Source organism: Centruroides vittatus, unplaced genomic scaffold (assembly GCF_030686945.1).
Source record: "Centruroides vittatus isolate TY-2023 unplaced genomic scaffold, ASM3068694v2 scaffold_149, whole genome shotgun sequence".
Lineage (NCBI taxonomy): Eukaryota > Metazoa > Arthropoda > Arachnida > Scorpiones > Buthidae > Centruroides > Centruroides vittatus.
In genome coordinates, this window is record NW_027122681.1 from 1,001,814 (window position 1) to 1,025,342 (window position 23,529).

Consider the following 23,529-nt stretch of genomic DNA (forward strand, 5'->3'; position numbering starts at 1 on the left):
CCGCGTGAAGTTTTCCGGGTTTTCTTCACGTGTCTAAAACCTGAATAGGGGCCAGTTTATAATAAGAAGTTCTCCCAGAATGCACACAGTTGTCACATATCGCATGGTATTGTATATTTGATTATTCGTAACACATAGCAATTTGGAACATCCTCAAGTGATAATAGCATAATGCAAATGAAATAAAAGCAAGAATAATAATCTTTGGATTTCATTTAATGCGATCGAATGTTCAGATTATTGCTATTTATTACTCAGTTTAAACTCTGTGAATGCCTTTTCACTTGATATATAATACGAAGAATGTGTTTGTTTATACTATCTCGTACATATAGTGTTTATGTTTGTCAGAAAATATACTTTAATATTTTATTGTAAAAAGATTAAAAGTTACGGCTGATAAATGTCATCTGACAAAACTACATTTACAACTTTATCGTGATTTGTATTGTTTTCCTAATAATATAGTATTCAAATGCACTATAGTTGGATATGTTTGTAATTTATTTCAACAGCTTTAATTAAACACAATTTAAAAACATCACTAATGTACTTTAATTATTGTATTGAAATATTATAAGTAAATTAAGAATTAAAACACTGTGGCTTAATTCATAATGTGTTGCTGATTAACCACTCAGCGGTGAGCGACGTATATATTCGCAAAAAAATTCATATAAAGTACCTGGACCATTTCGTGAAGTCGTAGAATTTTCACAAGTAGTTGGATTCTCGAACTTTGTTTTGGAATATCCTTTAGTTCTCGAGAAATTACAAGAAAAGAGAGAAAATTAAACTAAATATAAAATTTTACACAGCTATCTATTGACATAAATCGAATTTAAACCTCCTGCCATCATCTGATTGGTTAAAAAAAATTAATATTCTTAATTGGCTCGAGTCAGAAAAAAGTAGGTGTGACTTCTGTAAATGACCATCGCCAGAGCACCGATACAACCCGAAAAAGTAAACAGCCTACGTCGTTAGTCTAATGGTCCTTGTCTGACCTACTTTTTGTAAAATCAACATTAGAGTAAGCCGTAGTAAGACGTAGTAATTTATAGTACGACAGTCTTTTCTAATATTCAAAGTACTTTGTAAAGCTTGGATTTCAATTTAATAAGTATTATTTAGTTCAGAAACATTATAAACACACCATTAAGTAAAAGAATAACATAAACTTTATTTTTTAGTATAACACAATTTACAGAATCAAAAGTTCGTATATCGTAATATTACGAAAAACTACATCGAAACATTCAAAGTCAAATGATATACTTAAATTCAGTTCATTACACATCTGTCAATATGCTTGCCTTTATCAGTTTCTTCAAACAAAATTCGAAAAACTTCAATTAATCCTATAAATATTTTAAGCGCCATTACTATTCGAATGATGTATTTTTATATCAAGACTGAATTTTACATAATTTACTACTGTGAATACAAATATAACTGAAAAATATTTTCGATATAATCACTAAGCCATAATAAATCACAACTATATAATTAAATTATAAATTTTTCTAACATTTTCTGATCGAGTAATACATAATAATAATTCTTTTTCTATCAGTCTTGCCATATTCTACGTATACTTTCTATTGATATATTCACATCTATTTAGTTTCATCTAATTGCACTTAAAATGTAAAAAAATCTCCCAACAAATTAATTTGCTAATAAAGAGACTACTTACTACTTGGACTTTGTATTCTTCTTTGACGTTGTTTTGCATAATAGCACAAAATCAGTAGACACGTCTAAATAACACGCATATAAACACTAAGAAACATAAATGTTTCCAAATTAGAACTAGGTAATTATAGGCACAAATAAATTAGTAAACCTACAATACATGCCTTCATTTATATCCAATCAAAGATCAGTTCTCGATAATTGTCAGAAATAAATTATTTTTCAACATTTCTTTTTATAAAGTGGCATATTCTGAAAAACAGGTTTTAAATTTACAGTAAGTTTTCCACCTTTTATCCGTTAAAAACAACGAAAAATGTATGGATCCACGTAATAAAAATTTATCGCAGTGAACTTTGAAAAAAAACGAGAAACACCAAACCACACTCTACAAAAATCTGTTGCCAACTGATTCATATAGGATGCTCCTGTAAAAATTTTATCACATGACGAACAGTTTTTGAATAAACGCTAAAAGTTTTGAAAAATTCTTTCAAGAAATTCGATGAGTTTAATTAATACACAATAACGAAATCTGTTTAATAAAGATTAATAATTTTCCATTATAATTAGGCAAATTAGATTTAAAAATGATCACTGTGCAAATTCTCCCGCCAACTATATGTCGTGGGAAAACTTACAAAGTCACCTGCCATTGAAGTTTTTCCGCAAAACACTAAAAATTTTATATAATTATTTAATTAATCCAGTCAAATTTAAATAATATAAAATGTCTAGATCTGTTTAATAAAGATTATCACAAATATTATTACAAATATGCAAATAAGATATGAGATAGATTACTGGGAAATCTCCCGCCAAGATAAAAATAGCTTTCAGTCAGGTGTTCAGCAAGAAATATGAAGAAATACGTTTAAAATTTAATTTTTCAGCTTACATAAACCGTACAATAAATGATTATTTCTTCGAAAGAAGTCGATATACACGAATAAATAATAATTATTTAATAATGCTTTTATTAATTTTACATTGATATTGTAAAAATTAAGCTATTTGATTTGTTTGGCTTTTATAATTTAGAGTTTCCGAGTATTTTACTGTGAAATTCAATTTAGTAAACAGAAACAAAGATAAGCTATTAAATATAAACAGCACAATACAATAGTTTTTACGTAAATTGAGTGTAAATACAGAAAACAACGAATTATATCAAAGATGGGACAACCAAGCTGACATCCCCAGAACAGAGCTTATAATTCGTTGTCATTTTCAGCCTGTTCCTACTTCGACTGTTTTATGTTGGTAAAAAGTTAATATTTTAATTTAAAAGTAAATCTTCTTAGTGAAGAAAGATAAAAGTATTAAAATATAATATTCATGTATGTCGATATTAATAATTTGAAATGAATTATACAATGTCCTGGATAGTCATATCCAGTGGTGATATTCGAAATAGGTAACAAAGGGTTGCTAGCAGAAAATTTTTCCCTGACAATCACCAACAAATAAAATGAAAGTTTTGGGTAGAAATAAACACAATATCTTTTCTTGCGATATATCTAATAATCAGTTGCGTATTTGGAACGTAACGAGCCCTGGGCAAAGACCAGGTAACAATAGTATATTAGTGCTCTCGACTGTTTTCTTTTTTAAGCAGAGAAATTTTTCACCCCGACTCACACTACTCATAGTAGACAGATGTCAACATCTCTCATAATACAATATCCTTTATATTTCGCTGTCCATAGCCCTGACACGTGTTCCACAGCCATCTTGTATTATCTCGCGCACGTGAGATAGTGGGATCTCTCTTATGACTGGATCTGGTTTCAAGAACTCTTGAATCGATCGCGATTAAATCTTGTTTCGGTCGAGATTGAAATGGTCAAGAGGGATTGCACCAAGACATAGTCCCCGACCTTGCTCACAATCTAGATTGAAATGCTCGATGCGAACGGGGTATAAGGCTCTAGTTTAGTAGTATTACAGAGTATAATACGTATATTTTAATATATTTTTTAAAAAAAACAAAACCACTGAGAAATGTTCCGTGTGTTTAACAAGGTTCGGAAAACTGAAAATTTTAACAACAGGTTCGGCCGAACCTGTTCGATCCCGCTGAATATCGTGTGATTGTCTGTTTGTTCTGTCTTATTTTGTTTTTCTACGTGAAAATAAGATATCTTTTATAACTATTGATAATATAAGCATTTTGTTTCCATATATATTATCTTCAATTACAGCTGCAAACTTCAACACATGGAGCATGTGACAAAGTATTACTATATCAATTATTACTTTATTGTGAATACACCTGAGACCCATGACAGTATATAATAACCTACTTTAAGTATTACTATTTTATTTAAAAGTCATTTTAAACGTTGTTATTACATCAAATTATGAAATGGAATGTTCCAAGTATAAGAGTAAGAGGGAGGGGAAAGAAGCCATGTGTGGGGAAAAAATGTATTTTTATCTAAATTATAATAAAATTTAATTATATTTACATGAAATGTAGACAATTTTCTTATGGAGAAATGTTTCTTGATAAAAAAAGAATTATCTACATGAATAAAACTTTCAATAATACATTGGTTACAATGACTGACTATTCTTTAATATCCTTTCTGCAGTATCTCTTATTTATTAAACATAGTGTCCTAGATGATAGCATAATAATATGTATAAAAACTAAAAATTCTGTTAATTTGTAAACGCACATATTTTCACATAAAAAGCATACTGCACCCTCTGTATATTTAACGTCAGTTATTTGCAATTGAATTTTTCTAAATAAACATGTTTAATCTATAATTTATTTGACAGAAAGAAATTGTTTATGGCCTGTATTCCATATATCGAATGTTTTTCTCATGATATTATTATAAATATAAAAAAAATTATACATTTATAATTTTGACATACATGAATACTTTTATGTGTGAATGTTATATTTCGATACTTTTATCTTTCTTCACTAAGAAGATGTACTTTTATCTTAAAATATTAACTTTTTACCAACATAAAACAGTCGAAGTAGGAACAGGCTGAAAATAACAACGAATTATAAGCTCTGTTCTGGGGATGTAAGCTTGTTTGTCCCATGTTTGATGTAATTCGTTTTTTCTGTATTTACACTCAATTTACGTAAAAATTATTGTATTGTGCTGTTTATATTTAATAGCTTATCTTTGTTTCTGTTTACTAAATTGAATTTCACAGTAAAATACTCGGAAACTCTAAATTACAAAAGCCAAACAAATCAAATAGCTTAATTTTTACAATATCGATGTAAAATTGATAAATGCGTTATTAAATAATTATTATTTATTCGTGTATATCGACTTCTTTCGAAGAAATAAACATTTATTATACAGTTCAAGTAAGCTGAAAATTATTCTATTGTCTTTGATGAAATTGTTACATTCACTAATTTGTACAGATACATTAAATTTCAAAATGTTTATATTACTGATGTTATAAATAGAATATTGTCGTTCGGAATTAATTAATAGTCGTTTGCTTCTGTTTTAAACATGTAATATCTTATAAAATCCAAGTTCAATTTCAATTGTAAATAATAGTTCTTTACAGATGCATAGATGAACACTAATATCTTTCATATAATCAATATAATCTATAAAATAATTTTTTTCCTTGTAATGCAAGAATTGGTAATTATATAAATAAATATTTTGTCGAATAATTAATAAAGCAATAAAATCATTTTAATTTTGGAAACTCAAACTTATAAGATCATAAAGTTCAACGAGCAATTATTTATTGCTCGTCATAATGCTGGGCTGCAATTTTTAATTGTCTTTTTAAAATCGTCAATTTCAAAAAAAATTACGTGACTTCCGGATTAAATTGAGCCATTTCCCCTAACACCTTCCCACTTTCCCTCTGACTAACAGTATTATAATATTATAACTATTTTTTTAAACGTCAGAAGAATGTTATCTCAATTGATCACGTAGAGTTTTCCGGGTTTTCTTCACGTTTCTACACCTAAATAGGGACATTTTTCGACGTAAAGTTCCCTCGGGATGCAATTCCATAGATCTCCCGCGAAGTTGCAGTTGCCGTACACATACAAAAAACAAAATTGAATCTTTTCGGGTTTCCAACTACGAACGTCGTAATTGGACTGAAAAACTTGTAGACCTATAAACTTCTACTGTCGTCTGTGTTCCTGACAGTCCTTCCTTAATTTCGAGAACGATGTTAGATGAATGAAAGTCGAGACGATACGTGGAAAGCAACGAAGTTGCAGGCCCAGATTAGCAATACAGGAACTTTCGTTATAGATCGAAAGTCTCGTTCTTCGAATTCACAAATATTTTGTGAAACGTGTTAGGGGTATGACAATCTGGCCTCTATTGCTAACAGGAAAAAAATAAAGTACAGTGGGTAAGCCACTACTAATTTGAAGTAAAGAGGATATACTTTATAGTAGATGAATTGCAAATATGATAAAAATTTGCATTCCGACATTGTGACAATGTCACAATAAATAATTGCTTGCTAATGTTCCATTTTTACTTCCCCGGCTATAATATGTGAGAGAGAGTATGGCAATCGGTCGATAAAGTTGGAGTGGATGGGGAGACTTAAGGAAAACATATGTCACCTCTAGAGTGGTGTCAGACTTAAATAAATTATGAAGATGAGATTAATGGTTGCATTTCGGCATTATAACGTTGTCAAAATTAAACACGTCCCAATACTACTAATACCGATATCGCTATTGTTACATTTCCCAAAGACACTTACAGCCGATTGCAGAGACAGAGCTTACGTTAAATGACGTTTTACAGCCGAACGGCATCTAGACGTTGCCTGGATGAACCGCGGTTTAAAATGCGTTGCAAAGACGACGGTCGTGTATTTCTGAACGCCATCTTAACGAATTTCCGCAAAACATTGGCTTTTACTTTCTTCGCTGTTACTTCCCTCTCTCGGGTGTCGTTTAAGCAATCAGATCATTCGTTTATAACGTCAAAAAAATGGCGACAAACAATATGTTCAAATCATGCCGGAATTTAACCGAAGCAGAAAAAAGTGTCCTCGCGGAAGTTATAAAAAATTATCCTGCAGTTGAGGAGAAAGGTTATTCTGGAAATAATAAAAAATATCGCATAGGAGATGATAGAGAACGTAAACTCCGATAAGATCACCGGCCACCCTCTGGAAGCTTCCGGTGGCATAAAATCGTAATTTCGTCAATAACTGTTGTTCAGTAGTTAACGGCAATCTTCTTCGACCTGGATGCTTAATGTCGTCGTCAATACGATTTAAAATACGAACAAATGCAGATTTAGAAAATCTATACCGAATTCGAAAATCTTCTTCGGAACGGATTTCTAACGGATTATTCTGATCTCATATTTTCCTTTCTCTCCTCGTAATTGTCAAGATGAATAATTTTCTTGATTTTTCTCGTTTACAAGATTTATTAAATAAACAATATTCATTATGACATAAACTTTGCGACCAACAAATGAATATGGCGACATCTACTCAAATAAAACGGTGTCTAAACCTGCTATCGAGGGAGTCCAGGAAGTAGGTCAAATAACTTGCTTCTAATCGCTGTTTAAACTGGGACAAGCGAGAAACGCTGTCTCTGCAATGAAATTTTTTCTGAACCGCTGTTTACACGATCTTAGAATCTAAGCTACCTTCGGCGTTTAAAGGTTGTCTCGGCAATCGGCTGTTAGTGTTTTGTATATGTTTTTCTTATTAGTATATTTATTTGTATTTTGTTAACGTTTGTATTTTGCTCTCCTAAAGTAAAGAGTATTTCGTATACTCTTGTGATCGTTGAAGGATCCTTTGGGTCTTTTTCGTTACGAAATAAATCGTAGACATTACTATTTCGTTTATAAGTTAGTTGTTTGTTGCCCTCTCTAACAAAGTTTTTGAAAGTGCTATCAAGCAACTTATTACCGGTGCGGTCATGGATGGAGTGGGTTTATTATTTTTTATGGAAAGTGTTTTATGCTTGTATCCATTAACTTAGGTGTTGATGATATTTTGGCTATATCCGTGAGTGACTGCTATGTTTCTGGTTCTGTTTAATCTTTATATGGTGTCCCTTACGCCTATGCAGTGTGTGTAAACCCTTGTGATAAAGACTTTAAAAGCCTCTATTTAGTATCTGGGAGGATCGTTCGAGCAGCAAGTGATGTATAATGGGTAGGACGATGGCGTAACATATACCATTGTGCGTATCTTCCCATTTACTAGGATATGTTCAGATCCAGAAAGCGTGCTTTTTTATTACTGAATTGGTCCAGGGCTATATTTAATCCGTAGGAATTGTTATTGATCGCGTTGATAAAGCTTTTATGTAAATCAGTATCGATATTTCCAACGAGAAAAATATATTATGTGTTTATAGTTGTGTTCTATACTAATAATGCGGATAATGTTCGAAATAAGAAGAATTCATATCGTATACTTCAGAAAAGTTTAGGATTTCCGTATATAATAACAATTGAATATTTTCGCGCGGTTTTATATTTTTCAACTCATAAATAATGTCGTTGTAAAGTTGGAATTATATTCTGTAAAATGCATTTTGTAACATAAGAATCAGTTTGAGTGACGATAATTACATTAAAAAGTAAACCATTTGTTGTTTTCTATCAAACAGTTTTTTTAAAATCATAATGCTAAATAATATAGAAATTTAAGGGAAATATAATAGATAAATGAATAAAAAATGGTATTTGTTTTCTAACTATTTTTGGTTCTTGTCAGTGATAATGTATCTTGATGTAACCAAGATTTGGCTAATTTTTAGACTTAACACAACCTTGTAGGTCAAGTGATGAAAACAGAGTCAAACATTATTACTCTTTTATTAATATTTTATTCGGGTATTTGTTTTAATGTTTTGGTTTTTTGTACATGTTACTATTTCATACGTCATGAGTTCATTATATAAATAATAACGAACCTTCACCTTCATCATAAAATTTTTTACGTACGAAAATCCACCAATCGGAAATCACCGGAGAAATTTTTTCGAATCTCTTCAAAAAATTATTTATCAGCCATCGAACAGTAAATAAAGTTTTTATATCTTAAGCTATTATAAATAAACCAGCAATGGATTGCTGAACTTTCCCGGCAATATTTAAAATTTTGGTGGCGCTATCTGTTATCATATTTTATTTTCAAACATTTTTTTTAACTATTATAAAACGCAAAAAGCTTAATTTTGAAGGTAGGGATGAGTTTTATAAAAAATTGTAAATATTAATATACGAGTAAAATTGTCAATAAGTCCGACCGTACTAGAGTTATGACACACAATCCCCTTTATCTTTCTACCCCTCGATTTTCAGCCATTAAAATTTAATAGCATCAATGCCCCTAATACACAAACCTCGCTGTGTTACAGGGAGGTTTGTGTATGTGTGGGTACATGCATGTGTATGTGGGTATAGTACACGTGTCATAGAATTTGTGTATATGTGTATTCCAAAAAACAAAATGACAAATATGATTCGATAAACCATATTTTCCGTTTTGTTTTTGTGTCAAGCGCCCCATATATAAATTTGAACAAGGTATTTGGATACAAGAAGAGAGCTTTGTCGTCTCCTTGTATCCGCCACTAATCGTAAAACCAACTATATTTACATGAAGCTCCGTGTATTATATTTACATTGTATGATAATACGTATTTATTTCTACATTTCTAGAATGTTTCCATTTTTATAGGACTGTCAATAAAGGTAACTCAATTTTGAATTGAACATTGATTCTTTCGCTGAAATTTTATTATAATTTTTTTTATTGTTTGTTGAGAAAACATAAATTTAATATATCTGGCGTGGAAACCTTAACACAACTTTTTCTTAAAAGCCTTTTATCGTAGAAAGCTCGAGAAACATTCGTATTGTCAAAGCAGATGTTAGAATTGTTTTGTCATATCACTTCGACAAGCATAATGAAAATGTGACCAATTGGCATTGACTTAAAATTTGTATAAAGTTGCAGTTGTAAAACACCTCCTCTGGGAGTAATCACATTTAAAGTATTGGCCTTTTAGCAGAAAAAAAAACAAAAGAAGCGCGACCTGTCAATGGGACCATTGCTCATGCTGACGCATTTGCACATGTCTGCCATATTACTTCAAATATTAATTATTACTTTAAATAACGTCGATCAAACAAAGTGGGAATGGGAAAGGGGGTAGAAATCTCACATTATCATAATGTGAAAATAATTTTTTATTGTAAAAGATAAAAGCTAACATTGCATAAATTAAGACGAAATTCTGAATGCAAGATGAACCTCTCAGACCGTGGATTCCAGTCTTGCTTGATGAAAAGCCACCGATATTTTTAATAAATAAATTCTTAATTATTTTTTGTTTTAATATTTATTATTTTTATTATTGTATCAATATTAATTAACAAACGTGGAAATTTTTAAATTTTTATTAACGCTTATTCTTTTTATATTCATATTGTGATTTTGAAAGAAAATATTAAAGATAATACGTAATATATCTTCCCGGAATTTGGGGCATTCTCGGTACAAAATTATCTCCTCCTCCTGGTTGGCACATTTGGTTGAAATATGATTGCCCGTACATTCTAGCCAGTCTTTGCATGTATTGCGAAGCGATATAAGCTTTACGATCTTCTTTTCTTTGGGCTAGAGCAACTAAAGTGGTTTAGAAACAAAGATTTTTCCATTCATTTCAGTTATTGCTTTGATCGCTTCTTTCGGAGAACTGAAACAAACAAAGCCAAATCCACGAGAATTGCCACGAGCATCTGTCATGATTTTGACACTCGTGATGTTACCAAAAGACGAAAATACTGTTCTGAGGCGTTCCTCGTCGATGGAATCTTCTAAATGTTTAACGTATAAATTGGAACCCTGATAACGACTCATTCGTTCCAATTTTAATCGTTCAAATCTTAGTTTTAATTCCACTTGTCTTTCGGCTTTTTTCTGTGCTCTACCGACATAAAGCTGTCTTCCACCGAGTTCTTGAGCATTTAATTCTTCAACAGCTATTTTAGCACTTTCGGAATCTTGAAAATTAACAAATCCAAAGCCCTTTGACTTGCCGTTTTTATCGACCATCACTTTAGCACTGATGATAGTACCATATTTCTCGAACATTTCTCTTAGTTTATCATCATCTAGTTCATCCCCAAAATTTTTTATGTAAACATTTGTGAATCTCTTTGCTTTGTCTCCGATCATTCTCTCGCGTTCTTTTCGAGGGATGAACTTACCCGCATACACTTTTCTACCGTTTAACAGCATGCCATTTACCTTGGCGATGGCATTATTAGCTGCTTTTTCTGTTTCAAAATGCACAAAACCGTAACCTTTTGAGTTACCTTCTTCGTCCGTAACCACTTTACTCGACAAGATATTCCCAAAAGCGCAGAAAGTATTATACATGGCTTCGTTGTCGATACTCTTGTCTAAATTCTTGATGAAAATGTTTCCAAAGCCAGATTTCCTAAGCGATGGATCTCTCTGTAACCTCATTATGCGTATCGGATTTCCTTTAATTAAATCAAAGTTCATGGTATCCAAAGCTCTATCCGCATCTTGAGGATACTGAAAATTAACGTAGGCATAGCCCAAAGATCTTCCTGTAATTAGATCTCTGCATACTCTGATGGAAAGAATTGGTCCTACAATAGAAAATTTTTCGAAGAGCGTAGTTTCTGTTTCATCGGGAGGCAAATCACCAACGTACAGATAAGCAACGGGAGAATTAAAGCCATAAGAATTCATTTTCTCTTTAATTGCCGAAACTTAATATCTATTATTTAGAAATAAGAAGAATTATTAACGAAAATTAAAGCCTATTGTTATGTTGTGCTTTGTTATTTAAAAATTGAATTTGTATAAATAAAATTTAAAATTAATTTCTGAAGAACCAATTCGAATGTATTGTGGATGTGTGTAGGCAACAAGCAACGCTGGTCAGATGCGTCAGTCTACCGCTGTGGGAAATCCGAAATCGAAAAAACCAAAATTTTCTTACGGGTGATTTTCTTTTAAAACTCTTTCGCCTTGTGGGCACTAAGATGCCTCTTTTAGCAAGCCCATTGTGGATTCGGTCGGTCGAGTGGCGAGGAACGGGGCCAGACATATCCGGACTGATCACCCCCCGAAAAATTCTTGGGGATTTTTCGACCGCCCAAACATCTAAACTAACTTCGAATACCTGGTTTGAAGAAAAATAGTTTTCTTAGGTAGTGTGCAAAATTTCCAGATTTTCTACAAAACGGTTGCCGAAATGTAAGCAATTGAAAAGTGCAAAAATCGCTTCAAAACAAGCCGTATTTTCTTTCGCGTTGTCTTCATCGGGCACTGTAGACGCTCGTAGAGTAAAAACTACCGGGTCTAGAAAGGTCAAATTTTAAACTTAAGCCTTTCTCTTTTTCAGTAAGGTGATCGCCAAACTTCCGGGTCAATAGATCAAAGTTCACGGATGTTTTCCCATAAAGCTAATTCAGTTTTACGGCTTAATTGTATGATTGTAAAGAAAAAAATTGCATGGAAACAAAACAATTTTATTCAAACCGTTACCCAGAATTACAAAAGCTTCCAATTAAAACATTTGATAACGATTTTTCTAAACGGCTTATCGAAAGCATCGGTCGGCGGTGCGTTTGATTGGGAGTGGTACCCACAAGATTTGTACCTGTATTTACCTTACATTTCGCTATATGTTAAACTACTGAACGTAAACAAGTGACGGGCGTAAATGTAAGCTCCACTCTCGTGCGATAACAGCCGACCTGAGTAAAAGCTGTTCGCTCAAGAAAGGTTTGGATTGGTCTGAAGTTTCTGTCCAAAAATCCCTTAACATGCGGAGCGAACGGGAAAGGAAGGAGAGATGGGCAAGAGACTGTTAACGCGTTAGTCTCAGGCACTTGGGAAGCCCGCTATGCTTAGAGAGAGCATTTTCCTCAGGTAACTATCTCAGGTACGGTAAGTGTGGAGACTGGACGAACTGTGCAGTTGAGCCACACCATAGGCTGACCGAGGCCTCTACAGAATATAATAGTTTTCGAAAGCCAATCTAGTACGTGAGACACCACGCTTTGTATTATATAGAATTTGTAACTAAACTGTAAATATTGTCTAACTTGAGTATGGAGCTATGCTTTCCGTCGAACCTGTATCAACTATATTGAATCGTGATACATACGGCGAAACAACCCAAAGAGACAAAGTTTGCGGAAGAACTTCACTCACATATCTCAGTGTTCTGATGAAATTTACAGAAATGTATAACTGGGATGATAAAAGACACTTAAGATACGTTTCAATTGATATCTACTTGACAAATGAAATTGGGCCAATTTTTACCGAGTATCCGAGTATCGTCATGAACATGGCAATGATAGGCTGAAATAATCAAACTATGTTGTTCGTTTCAATACTTGTTGTTTCATTGTATTTCACTTATAAATCTACAAAGATTATCTTACGTTAGAGTTTATCGCACTGAGTAACAAATGTTACACATTTTAAAAATAGTTTATTCTTCCACTGTACAAAATTTGTAGAATCCAGTGATACATGATTTAGTAATATATAAATATACAATTAATTAAAAATATCATATATTGTTAAATTCGACGATGATGGGTACATTTATTTCTAATAATGTTTAATATATTTTGTCTTATTCTTCTAATTTAAAGTGTTATTCTAACACATCATTTAATGGAAACGCCGAAATAACATACAAGGATATCGAATTCTAATAAGGTTTAAGGGTAAAAAAGTAAAGCCTAAGAAGCCAACACAAACATAAACGAACATCTATCATTTTGTCCTGTCTTCTTATGCTGGGAGAGAGCTACTAGCCAATAATGTGCAATAGTAGGTTGTGACGTGCGATATTTTGTAATAAATAATTATATATGTTTATTAATAAGTAAGAAATAATGTCTTCCGGGAGGTGTTTTAAAGAAAACTGGCCCCTATTCAGGAGTTACAGACGTGGAGAAAACCCGGAAAACTCCACGTGGCCAGCTCGTTCTGGCCAGGCCCGAACCCATCGCCGAACTCTTACAGTTCAGAAAACGAAACCGCTTGGCTACGAAAGCCCCAGCGCTCTCTATAGGAAATGCTGCATTACAGTCAGACAACTATTCCGAAATTAATTTCTGGTACCCTGTAAAAAAACAAAAATGAATATAAACGGAAATATTCTACAGAAAATTTACGTAGAAATCAGATATTTGTCGTAAGGTAGGACTATTTTCTGTATGCCCTCATCAAGGCAGTTTGCCCCTGAAATTTCAACAATTCACGAATTTCATGAATCAATTTCTCACCGATGTTGAATTGCAGCTTTCAAAACCAGACTTTTACTTTTGAAAACAAATGAAAGTCATTTAGTGCGAACTGGAGATGATCAAACAACTTTCATTGAATGTGTTCGAGCAATTGCTGTGAATGAGAGTTTTTCTGAACAAGAACCATGCCCTAGAACGACATGCATTGCCTTCTGTTCTGAGTCGTTCTTCCAAGTTTTCTTAGAGTTTCACCGTACGCTTGCAAACTAACGGTATTTCGAACTCCATAAAATTTGTCAGTAGCACTCATTTACAGTCTCAAAAATTATAGTCATCATCTCTTTCTGGGTAAAGATCGCTTAGAAATAAATACATAAATTTATTAATTACGAAATATGTTCTTTCCAGTATTGACTGTGCAATTATTTTCTTTCTTCAAAATTCCGCTCACTTCAATACACGAAGATAATATCGAATGAAGAGCGCTGATTACCTGAAAATAACGATATATTTTAATATCATTTATACCTGACGTATATTTATGCTATAAGAAAAAAAAACAATTTACTCTTATGGGGAAATCCCGCTTTATATAGAAGAATCCGCCAATGAATATGCCAAGAAAAATTTTTCCAAATCTCTTCATAAAGTTGTTTATCTTTTAAATAAAAATTATAATATCTTAATAAGTATATTGTAATTAAATTCCATCCTTTCTTATCTAGCCATTGAGGGTGTTCGTTAAAGCGTACGTTTTTTCCGGATTTATTCGAAGGCCTCGAATTTTTAGACTATTATTATTACTTTACAACAGAAATATTCTAATAAATGCCTTAATTACACGAGCATTTTCAGAACAATTAAAATCATTTTTTGTGTATTAATAAAAAACAGCTATTACATCTGAAATAATTACCGTGTTCATAGCTATTCGGTGTATTTAATTCATTTTTATACAAAATAATAACAAATGAATTATGGGTCCACTTGTAATCAAACATATAAAACTACTAAACATTGGTTTTGTCGTCTGTTGGCATTTCGCCAACGAATCCAAAAAGTGTACTTTTCTGAGTTTTCATTATGTTCGTAACACTAAAATTCAGGTTAGTTTCCTATAAAAGACTTACAGGAAGCGTACCCCCCCGCAGATCTACAAATCGCCCATATGTAGCGTTGCAGTAAGCAAATCAACAAAAAAAGAAATGAATCATCAGACTTCAAGCAACTGAATTTAGGAAAATATTTCAGATTCAACGATCAGTAATATATTAAAACTACAAACTGTTTAAGTTTCTATTAAGGAACTGCGGACGTTGTATGTGTTTTCTTTGGTAACGTGACTCGTCGAAGCAGTTCTTTAGTACTCCCCACGCATTGTAAGGATGTATCTCTGTGTCACAATTGCAGTTTTTAATGCAATTTGGCGATCTTCTGACAGTGGATAATGTAAACATAAACCCTGTCTTATACATACCCTGAAAGAAAAAAAAAATACCACACGGTGTGAGGTCGAGAGAAGTGGGAGGCATCCGTTTAGCGGCAATGCTTTACCCAGTCGGCCACTGGTCGGCTTACAACTTTAGTTAAACCTTGTCACTGTTAACTACATCTACCTATAGAATGTCTTACATCAAAGAGTTTCCGATGCTCTTCAACTCGAGATTTAATCGTAAAAATAAGCTACAGTACAGGGTGGACAAAAAGTCCGAAATAACTTTAAAAACATGTTTTAAAATTGAAGAATTATCGGAATAAAATGCAGTTTGCATGAAAAGTACAGTCAGCACGGTACGTTCTTCCGTTGGCCTGAGTAAAATTTAGGTTTAACTGCATTTCATTCCGATAATTATCCAACTTCATATCAATTTTTTACGGTACGAAATTTTTGTCTCCCATTTACGTATTTTCTTTTTTTTCGGACTGAAAAAAAAATTTAGTTATATGCAATATACAGTATTTCCAGTAATTTATTTATTTATTTCTATTTTCCTAATAAAATCCAAATCAGAAACGTGCCAAACCTTTAAAATACTTGTACAATTTGTGCCTTTCCGGTTTACACAAGTTTAATTGCCTACGTGTTAGCATATTCACTTACCTTGAATTTGAAGGTCAATGGTAGATTTGCCGAAAAAACTTTTTCAATACTGATGAAATTATCATACATCTGAAAAAGAAATAATATCTATAAATCAATTGTATAAATTAAACTCAAAATGAGTTAAACATTAGACTCAAAACTCATAAACCTAATAATTTATGTAGACCATTGAATTGGAAGACTTTAGATATTGAACTTTATATAATTTAGAAATAGCTCTCAAAAACTATTTACAAGGCAAACTAAGATCAAGATACAATATAAAGGACACTGATATGATAATTATGTGATTCATAGTTACAATGTTAGAAACGAAAAAATAAATTGCCCTTATATTTTTTTCCATATAAAAGTTGCCTATATGAAAAATATAAAAGCCGTTTCAATGATATTTCTGTTCGTATTATAGCAAATTGAAAAATAGATTATCGAATACAATGCACTTTATTAATAAAGAAAAAGAAAAAAAGAACAACTGGACGTTGCAAAAGTTCTATACAAAATGCCTGTGTACGTGTCCTCAACCTAAATGTTATATAGGAGAATCCATGCGAAAACTACAGAAGAAACTTACAGAATACAAAACGGCTGTGCGTTTAAAACACAAAGAATCTCAATGGTGTCAACAATGCAATATTTTTAATTGTAAAATTGACAAAAATAATATAAAAATTTTCTATAAAGAAAATAATCTTGTTAAACGTTGTATAAAAAAACACTGTAGTATTAAGAAATATAACGGATATCCAATAAATTTGAATACCGGCATGAGTGTCGATGCATATTGGAATATAAAAGCACTTGAAATTTGACATCACTATCCACTGATGAGGCTCGAGTTTGGCCAATTGCATAAAGATACCGTAGATAAAGTAAAATAAATATATATTTTGATTTTTTAGCTGTCTCGTCATAATTTCTTCGAAGTCGGTGTCGACTGAATGGCTGACCTCGAAGAATTCTTTTACAATTATACGTATACAATTGATTTTATACGATAACCGATCCCATTGCATATTTGTATTTGTGTTTTATATTTTTAATGATATTTCGACTTTTAATTGTAGCATTATACAGACTGATCAGAATTAAACTGATGGTACTCAGACACGCATACAGCCGATCCAACTGAACCGAATGAAACGAAATTCGATATACGTACAATGCACAAGATCACTAGAAAAACACTTAACAAGAAAAAAAATTAGTTGAAATTTTTACCATTAGGAGAAAATATGATTCTGTATTAATAACAATTATAAGAACAGCGGACAAAATTTTATTACAAAAATAAAATTACATTTTCCATATTTACATCGTGTGCTTATTGTAGGATACTTCTGTGTCGACCAAGTTGCAATTGTAAAGCCACGTTATCAACTGTAGCACATACAATTTCAATACGCAAATGCGAGAAGAGTCGCACTACACTTGCCTTCAGCTCCAATACCGAGTGCACACGCCTGTCATAAACACGATCTTTCAAATAACCCCATAGCCGGAAGCATATCTTTTCGACTAAACAGCGCCACGGATTTTTCTATTGGTGAAAATTTACAATAATTTTCCGCCATAAATCCTTTATTTTTTACCCGGTATCAAATTAATCCCTCTCTTTCAAAACATCCTAAACAAGGTCAGGCTTACTGCGGCTACTTACAAAGAAAAAAACAAGCCGATTTCTTATTAATTTTCAACAGAATGTCTGATTGACAGGAATTAAATACTGACACTTAAAAAGAGAGGCCGAACATTATTTCTCACAAAATATTACTCCGTAATGTTAAATCACAATATTTGTATACAATTATCAATTTCTATAGAAATACAAATACTTACCAGAGATGTTAAATGAGCAAGTGCCCGAGAGAAATGTATTGTTCCGAACAGAAGAAGTAAGGATATCAATGTAAAACCAATTCTTAATATCGGTTGTAATTTAACGAATAAGATTCCATACCAAACAAAAGACGTTAAGTAAAGATACGTCGTGTAAACAAAAGGTAAGACGATGTTTTATTGTTCGTTAATCATTGTTATATATCCTCAAAGTTCCACCTGCTTTTGTAGTATTTCTTCTAACTTTTTATGCAGGAAATGGTTTTCATTAGTAATTTCAGTTATCTCTTCTGACATCTTCAAGTATCTTTTCTGAAAAATAAGAAGAACTGCCACCCATACTGAGACAAGAGAAATGATCTGGCCAGCGAAATAAATATAATACGTAGAATGAACGAAAGACACAAGAAATGCTTCTGTATCAGTTCCATTTTGGATTTTTATTCCCGGAAACAACGAAATTTTTGACATTGCGGTAATTACAATAAATATGACAAATAATAAAGATAAGAATGATATTGTATACTCTTCAATACGACTGATTATTTCTGATTCTCCATGATAATTGGTCAATACGCAGTGACAATATATTTTTCTCCTCTTGAGAATACTGAACTGCCCAGCAATATGTATCAATAACAATGCATTAAGCACTGACGCTTCTAGTGCATTTTCAATATTTTCATAACTCTTAAAAAATAAATGTTCATGTTTTGTAATCGTATGAATGAAAGCAAGGCCATTGCCCATACAAATATTTCTATGAAAGAACAATATGCTTTTAAATAAATGCGATCGAAAATGATTCTTTGCTCTTGTTTCCTCTTCCATGCATGGGCAGGGATTCCAAAAATACAGCCCAAATACTTTAGCTGTATTAAATACGGGAGCTAATCATATACGCGATACAATGCTGTTTCTCTCGAAGTGGCAGCATTTCTTCTCTTAATATGACGAATTAATTTTAGTCTACAAAATTCTCTATTTACGTAAAACACTACAGTAGCGACTGATAATGAAAGTCCTGTCGTTTTTCGTTGCTATGGTGTAATATTGATTTTGTTTTAAAATTTGAAGGCATGTTTATTATTTTTTCTTAGTGCGAGTTCTCGATGTTTGATAATAGAAGCTTTTAAAATTGCTCAAATACTTCGCAGTATTTATAGGCGCAGTAATTAGTTTCCTTTAAAGTGTGTTTACAATTCCCTACGAAAAACAATACGAAATTTATTATGAATATTGATTTTATATTTTCCTATTAATTTTGTTGCTTCGTGTCATGAATACGAAATTATCTTTAATGGCATCTGAAAATGATTGCAGTCAAAGCGAAGTTTTATTTGGAAATGATCATTATCTTTCTCCGCATTTACTTCGTCCTGTTATTTATCGTATTCGTCTATTTCTGTTAATTTTTTTTATTTTCTCTTGTCATTTCTTTCACTGTTCTTTCAATTGTTATTTGTTTTTCACTTCTTGTTCTTATTTCTATTTCTACTTTTTCGACAATTATATCTGAAAGGAAGAAAATATGGCAATCGGTCGGAAAAAGTCTCCTAAGGTTTCTACATTTTTGTACATGTAGACCTTAAAAGGTAGAGAAAATAAAAACAGATTATCTCGATGTATAAATGTTAGTGTGTGGGGGGCCACGATTTTGTTCACCTATTTTAAAGCTGTGCCTTTTGTCGAAAACTTATGAAATTTTACTAGAAGTTTCTAAATATGGGAAATTGATACCACTAAGGTTCAGTGATTAAAAGTCGAAGGGCAAACAGATATGTGAGCGTCATGTGTCGTAACTCGATTATAATGACACTTGAAGATTTTACTCGTCATAACCGTTTACAAGTTTTTATAAAACTCGTCTCTACCTCTAAAATTAAGCTTTTTGACATTTCATCATAATTAATAACGTAAAAATTAAAAAAAATATCGTAACAGATAGCGTCATACGCAAATTTAAATGCTGTTGCCAAGAAAAGTTACGTAACCGGTTGCTGGATTTTTGAGCTACAATTTTTTTCTAAATTGCAGCTCAAAAAATTTACACCTATAAATTCCAACTGTCGTCCGTCTGGAAGTTCATCTGTACGTCTGTCTTAATCACGAAAGCGGACATAGACTATCAATCAATCAATCAATCAATTATTTTATTAATGCAAGAAAAGAATGCATGTCCAGCACCGCTATGCATAGCTGGAACAGAAATACAGAAATTATTACAAGGGATCAAGTACACATAATTAGTAATGTGTACAAAACGTGAGGAAACGTTGGTTACTATACAGAATAGGCATAATTGCAGAAGATACAATGATGTACGTGTTGGGTAGGATTTACAGAATAATGGGACAATACAGGAATACAGTGTACAGAGATATAATTAAGTTAATGTACATATATACAAAGGAGTGCCAAACCTTGGCAGAAAATGAACATAGTGATGTTTGCAGTTACCAAAATTGCATACAATGACAGGATATCAGTATTACAATGAATAATGCCGTATGCCATAAAAAAAATATACTCGAGTACAGAGAAATAGAAACGACGACAATAGATTACAGTAATTACACTGTGAACAAGAAAGAAAGATGGTGGTTAGTTTGAAGAAGAGTTGCGCGTGGGGACGTTTGTTTTCTTATTGTAATGATTGATGAGGAGAATAAATTGGTCGTAAGTTTCTTTATCATTAATTAGGTCAATATGTATATAAATGGTTTGCTGTATATCAGTGGCGTAGCGTAGTGGGGGCGGCAGGGGCGGCCCGCCCCGGGCGGCACTTTTATGGGCGGCAAAATTTCACAATAAATAATAATAATATCTTGTAAAAATTTTTGTAATAAATGTGATTATTATGTTGTAAAACATATATACATGATTCTTTTATTTGTAACATGTACAGAACAATACACAATAATGATGATTGTTCTTGCCGAAAAGTTGTTTAGAATTACTGTATATTTTAGTTTTTTAAATTGAGATACCTAACAAGGAAGGCGGCGAATTTTTCCTCCGCCCCGGGCGGCTGACACCCACGCTACGCCACTGCTGTATATGTAGATAATCTCACGAATTTAGCCTCTTCAATCCAAATTATTATTGGTAGACCAATCTCCCAGCAATCTCATTGGCAAATTTGACTCTAATTTTTAGCACACGTCCGGAGAAACCAGACGTGTGCTAAAAATTAGAGTCAAAGAACATGAAGCAGCCATTCGACTCAAGTATAATAATTCTCCGCGGTTTAACCACATTAATAGTAATAATTGTAACATTAATAGAAACAGTATAAAAATTTTGCATATTGAAAAAGACATGTATAAAAGGAAATTTAAGGAACATATAGAAATTAGAAAACAAAAAAATAATAATTTAATTAATCAATCGAAAAGGATGGAAATTAATTATAGTTGGTATAATTTGATAGATGGCGCTGAGATAAAATAAATTGACATGTATTAAGACGTCATCACTTGATGACTGTTGTAAACGTGTTGAATGAAGTATAATTGTGCTAATACTGTCGTAAATTTGTAGTGCTTTGGAAATATCTATACTATTGTTTGTCAGCTTATGTAGTAATTGAGTGTTTTTAGTGTGTTTATTATACACGTGTGTGGAAACAATTTTTTAAACTTGTAAGTATAAGTGTTGTTTATAGTATTACTTATATTAGCCATATATTAGTTTTGTACAAAAAAAGAAAATTGAAATTTTAGGATACCTATAAATGTGTGCAAGGTGTGCCATCCCTATCCATGGAAATATTGTAATTCCCACCAACGTTTATTGTAAGTTTTTCTTTGAAGTTTGTAAATTTGGTGTAGCTATACATCTACGTCGTGTTTTACTTATACATTTTGCCTTTTTTTGTTAATGTTTTAGCACTGAAGAGGGGCTGGAAAATATTAGACCAGCCCGAAATGCATATGATGTAGTCTTTACAAAATAAAATCAAATTTGCCAATGAGATTGCTGGGAGATTGGTCTACCAATAATAATTTGGATTGCAGAGGCTAAATTCGTCAGATTATTAATTAGGTCGTTTAAGAATTCATAGTGGTCCTGAGGCCAGTGGCCTTGCTTGTGGTTTACCAGGATAAGGAGAAGTGCCCTCTCAGGCTCCAGCATTGCGCAGTCCAGGATGTAGTGCAGGCTGCCGTCCTGGGTGTTACAAGTAGGGCAAATGCCACTTTTTTGAGGGTTGACAAAACGTCTTAGGTAGGCATTAAATCGGACGTGGTTTGATAAGAACTGAGTGAGCTGAAAATTCGGGGTAATCCACTTGTAGGAGTAAATTGCCGAAATGTCCGGGAAGAATTGATAAGTAATGTTTTGGGCTAGATCCCAGTCTTGCTGCCATCTGGCAAGTAGATCATTCCACAAAAGTTTTTTGAAGGTCTGTAAGTTTAGCTTGTTATATTTAATAGGAAGTGTATCATCGGTGGCAGCAGATTTAGCAAGGGCGTCGGCCCTTTCGTTGCCGATGCTTCCTTGGTGGGCCCGGACCCAATTAATACAGATGGAGTTATCCGACTTTTTGAGATCCTCCTGGATTTTCCTAGCAATGGGGTGCATGTTCCTACGGCTGAGGAGGGAGATAACAGAGTTACTATCAGAGTAAAGAGCGATGTTTACATTGTGGTAATTTGTGGAGCACCAGTCGATTGCCAGCTTGATGGCAAGCAGCTCAGACTGAAAGACCGAGCAGCTGCCAAACAGCCTCGCCCTACGATGGAAAATCTCAGTATCATTCTGATAGACAATGAAGCTGCATCCCACCTGATTACCAGCCTTGGAGCCGTCAGTGTAGATGTTAATAGAAGGCTCAGAGAGGAATGTGTGAAAGAAGTTAGTAATATCGTTCGGGTAAGGTGCATTGCTAATGTCGATGGGACGTTTGAGCACATCAGCCTGAATAACACCTATACTAGTGTTAATATTCTTGCCTCATTTAATGTTCCAAATATCGTAATAGAGTTCAATGACCTTGTCTATCGGTGGCCTGTTGCATATGACCTGGAGGCTGATATTGGAGGTAGTGCGGTAAGCCTTAGCAATGTATAATAGGGCAGTCCTCAGAGCAGAGATAAGTTTCTGGTGAGAGTGGGATTTGGTTACAGCATTCCCCCAGGCGCCGCATCCGTAGGTAATGATGGGGACAAAGATAGTATCATAGATTATGCCCATGGCTTCCGAAGTTAAGCACCAGCAGTTCTTGGCCACTCTGGAGAAAGAATGAAAAATAAGACTGACTCTGTCACAGGTGTGTCAAATATGTTGTTCCCAGGAAAGATGGTAGTCAAGAGTGACCCCCAGATATTTTAATGTTTTCTTGATTTTTATGAAGTGGCCATCCATTTTTATGGTAGGGATCCTTTTATAGAGGTTGGGCTTGCAGGGATTTGTGAAAATAATGCCCTTAGTTTTGTGCGGGTTGAAGTGTAGTTTCTGACGAATGCCCCCAGTGATGTATATTATGCAGGATATTAGTGGCCTTCATTTCCAGGTCAGCTCTGGTCAAGCCGCCAACCAGGACCATAACGTCATCCGCGTATTGATGATTGGAGAATCGGCGGCTAAAGAAATTTAAAATATTCCTCTTTC

General features: G+C 33.0%; 2 protein-coding genes across 2 annotated transcripts; both read right to left on the reverse strand.

The window, feature by feature from the left end:
• Nucleotides 1–10,251: 10,251 nt before the first annotated feature.
• Nucleotides 10,252–11,471, reverse strand: LOC136987337 (polyadenylate-binding protein 1-like). The gene has a single exon (XM_067285072.1). It carries the CDS (start codon nt 11,446–11,448, stop codon nt 10,351–10,353), a length of 1,098 nt encoding a protein of 365 aa, XP_067141173.1. The 5' UTR covers nt 11,449–11,471; the 3' UTR covers nt 10,252–10,350.
• Nucleotides 11,472–13,815: 2,344 nt separating this feature from the next.
• On the reverse strand, nt 13,816–23,112 carry LOC136987208 (uncharacterized). Its single transcript, XM_067284897.1, has 6 exons — nt 22,912–23,112; nt 22,018–22,836; nt 16,075–16,143; nt 14,364–14,466; nt 13,902–13,968; nt 13,816–13,849 (listed from the first exon to the last, which is right to left on the reverse strand). Exons 1-6 carry the CDS (start codon nt 23,110–23,112, stop codon nt 13,816–13,818), a joined length of 1,293 nt encoding a protein of 430 aa, XP_067140998.1.
• Nucleotides 23,113–23,529: the final 417 nt, after the last annotated feature.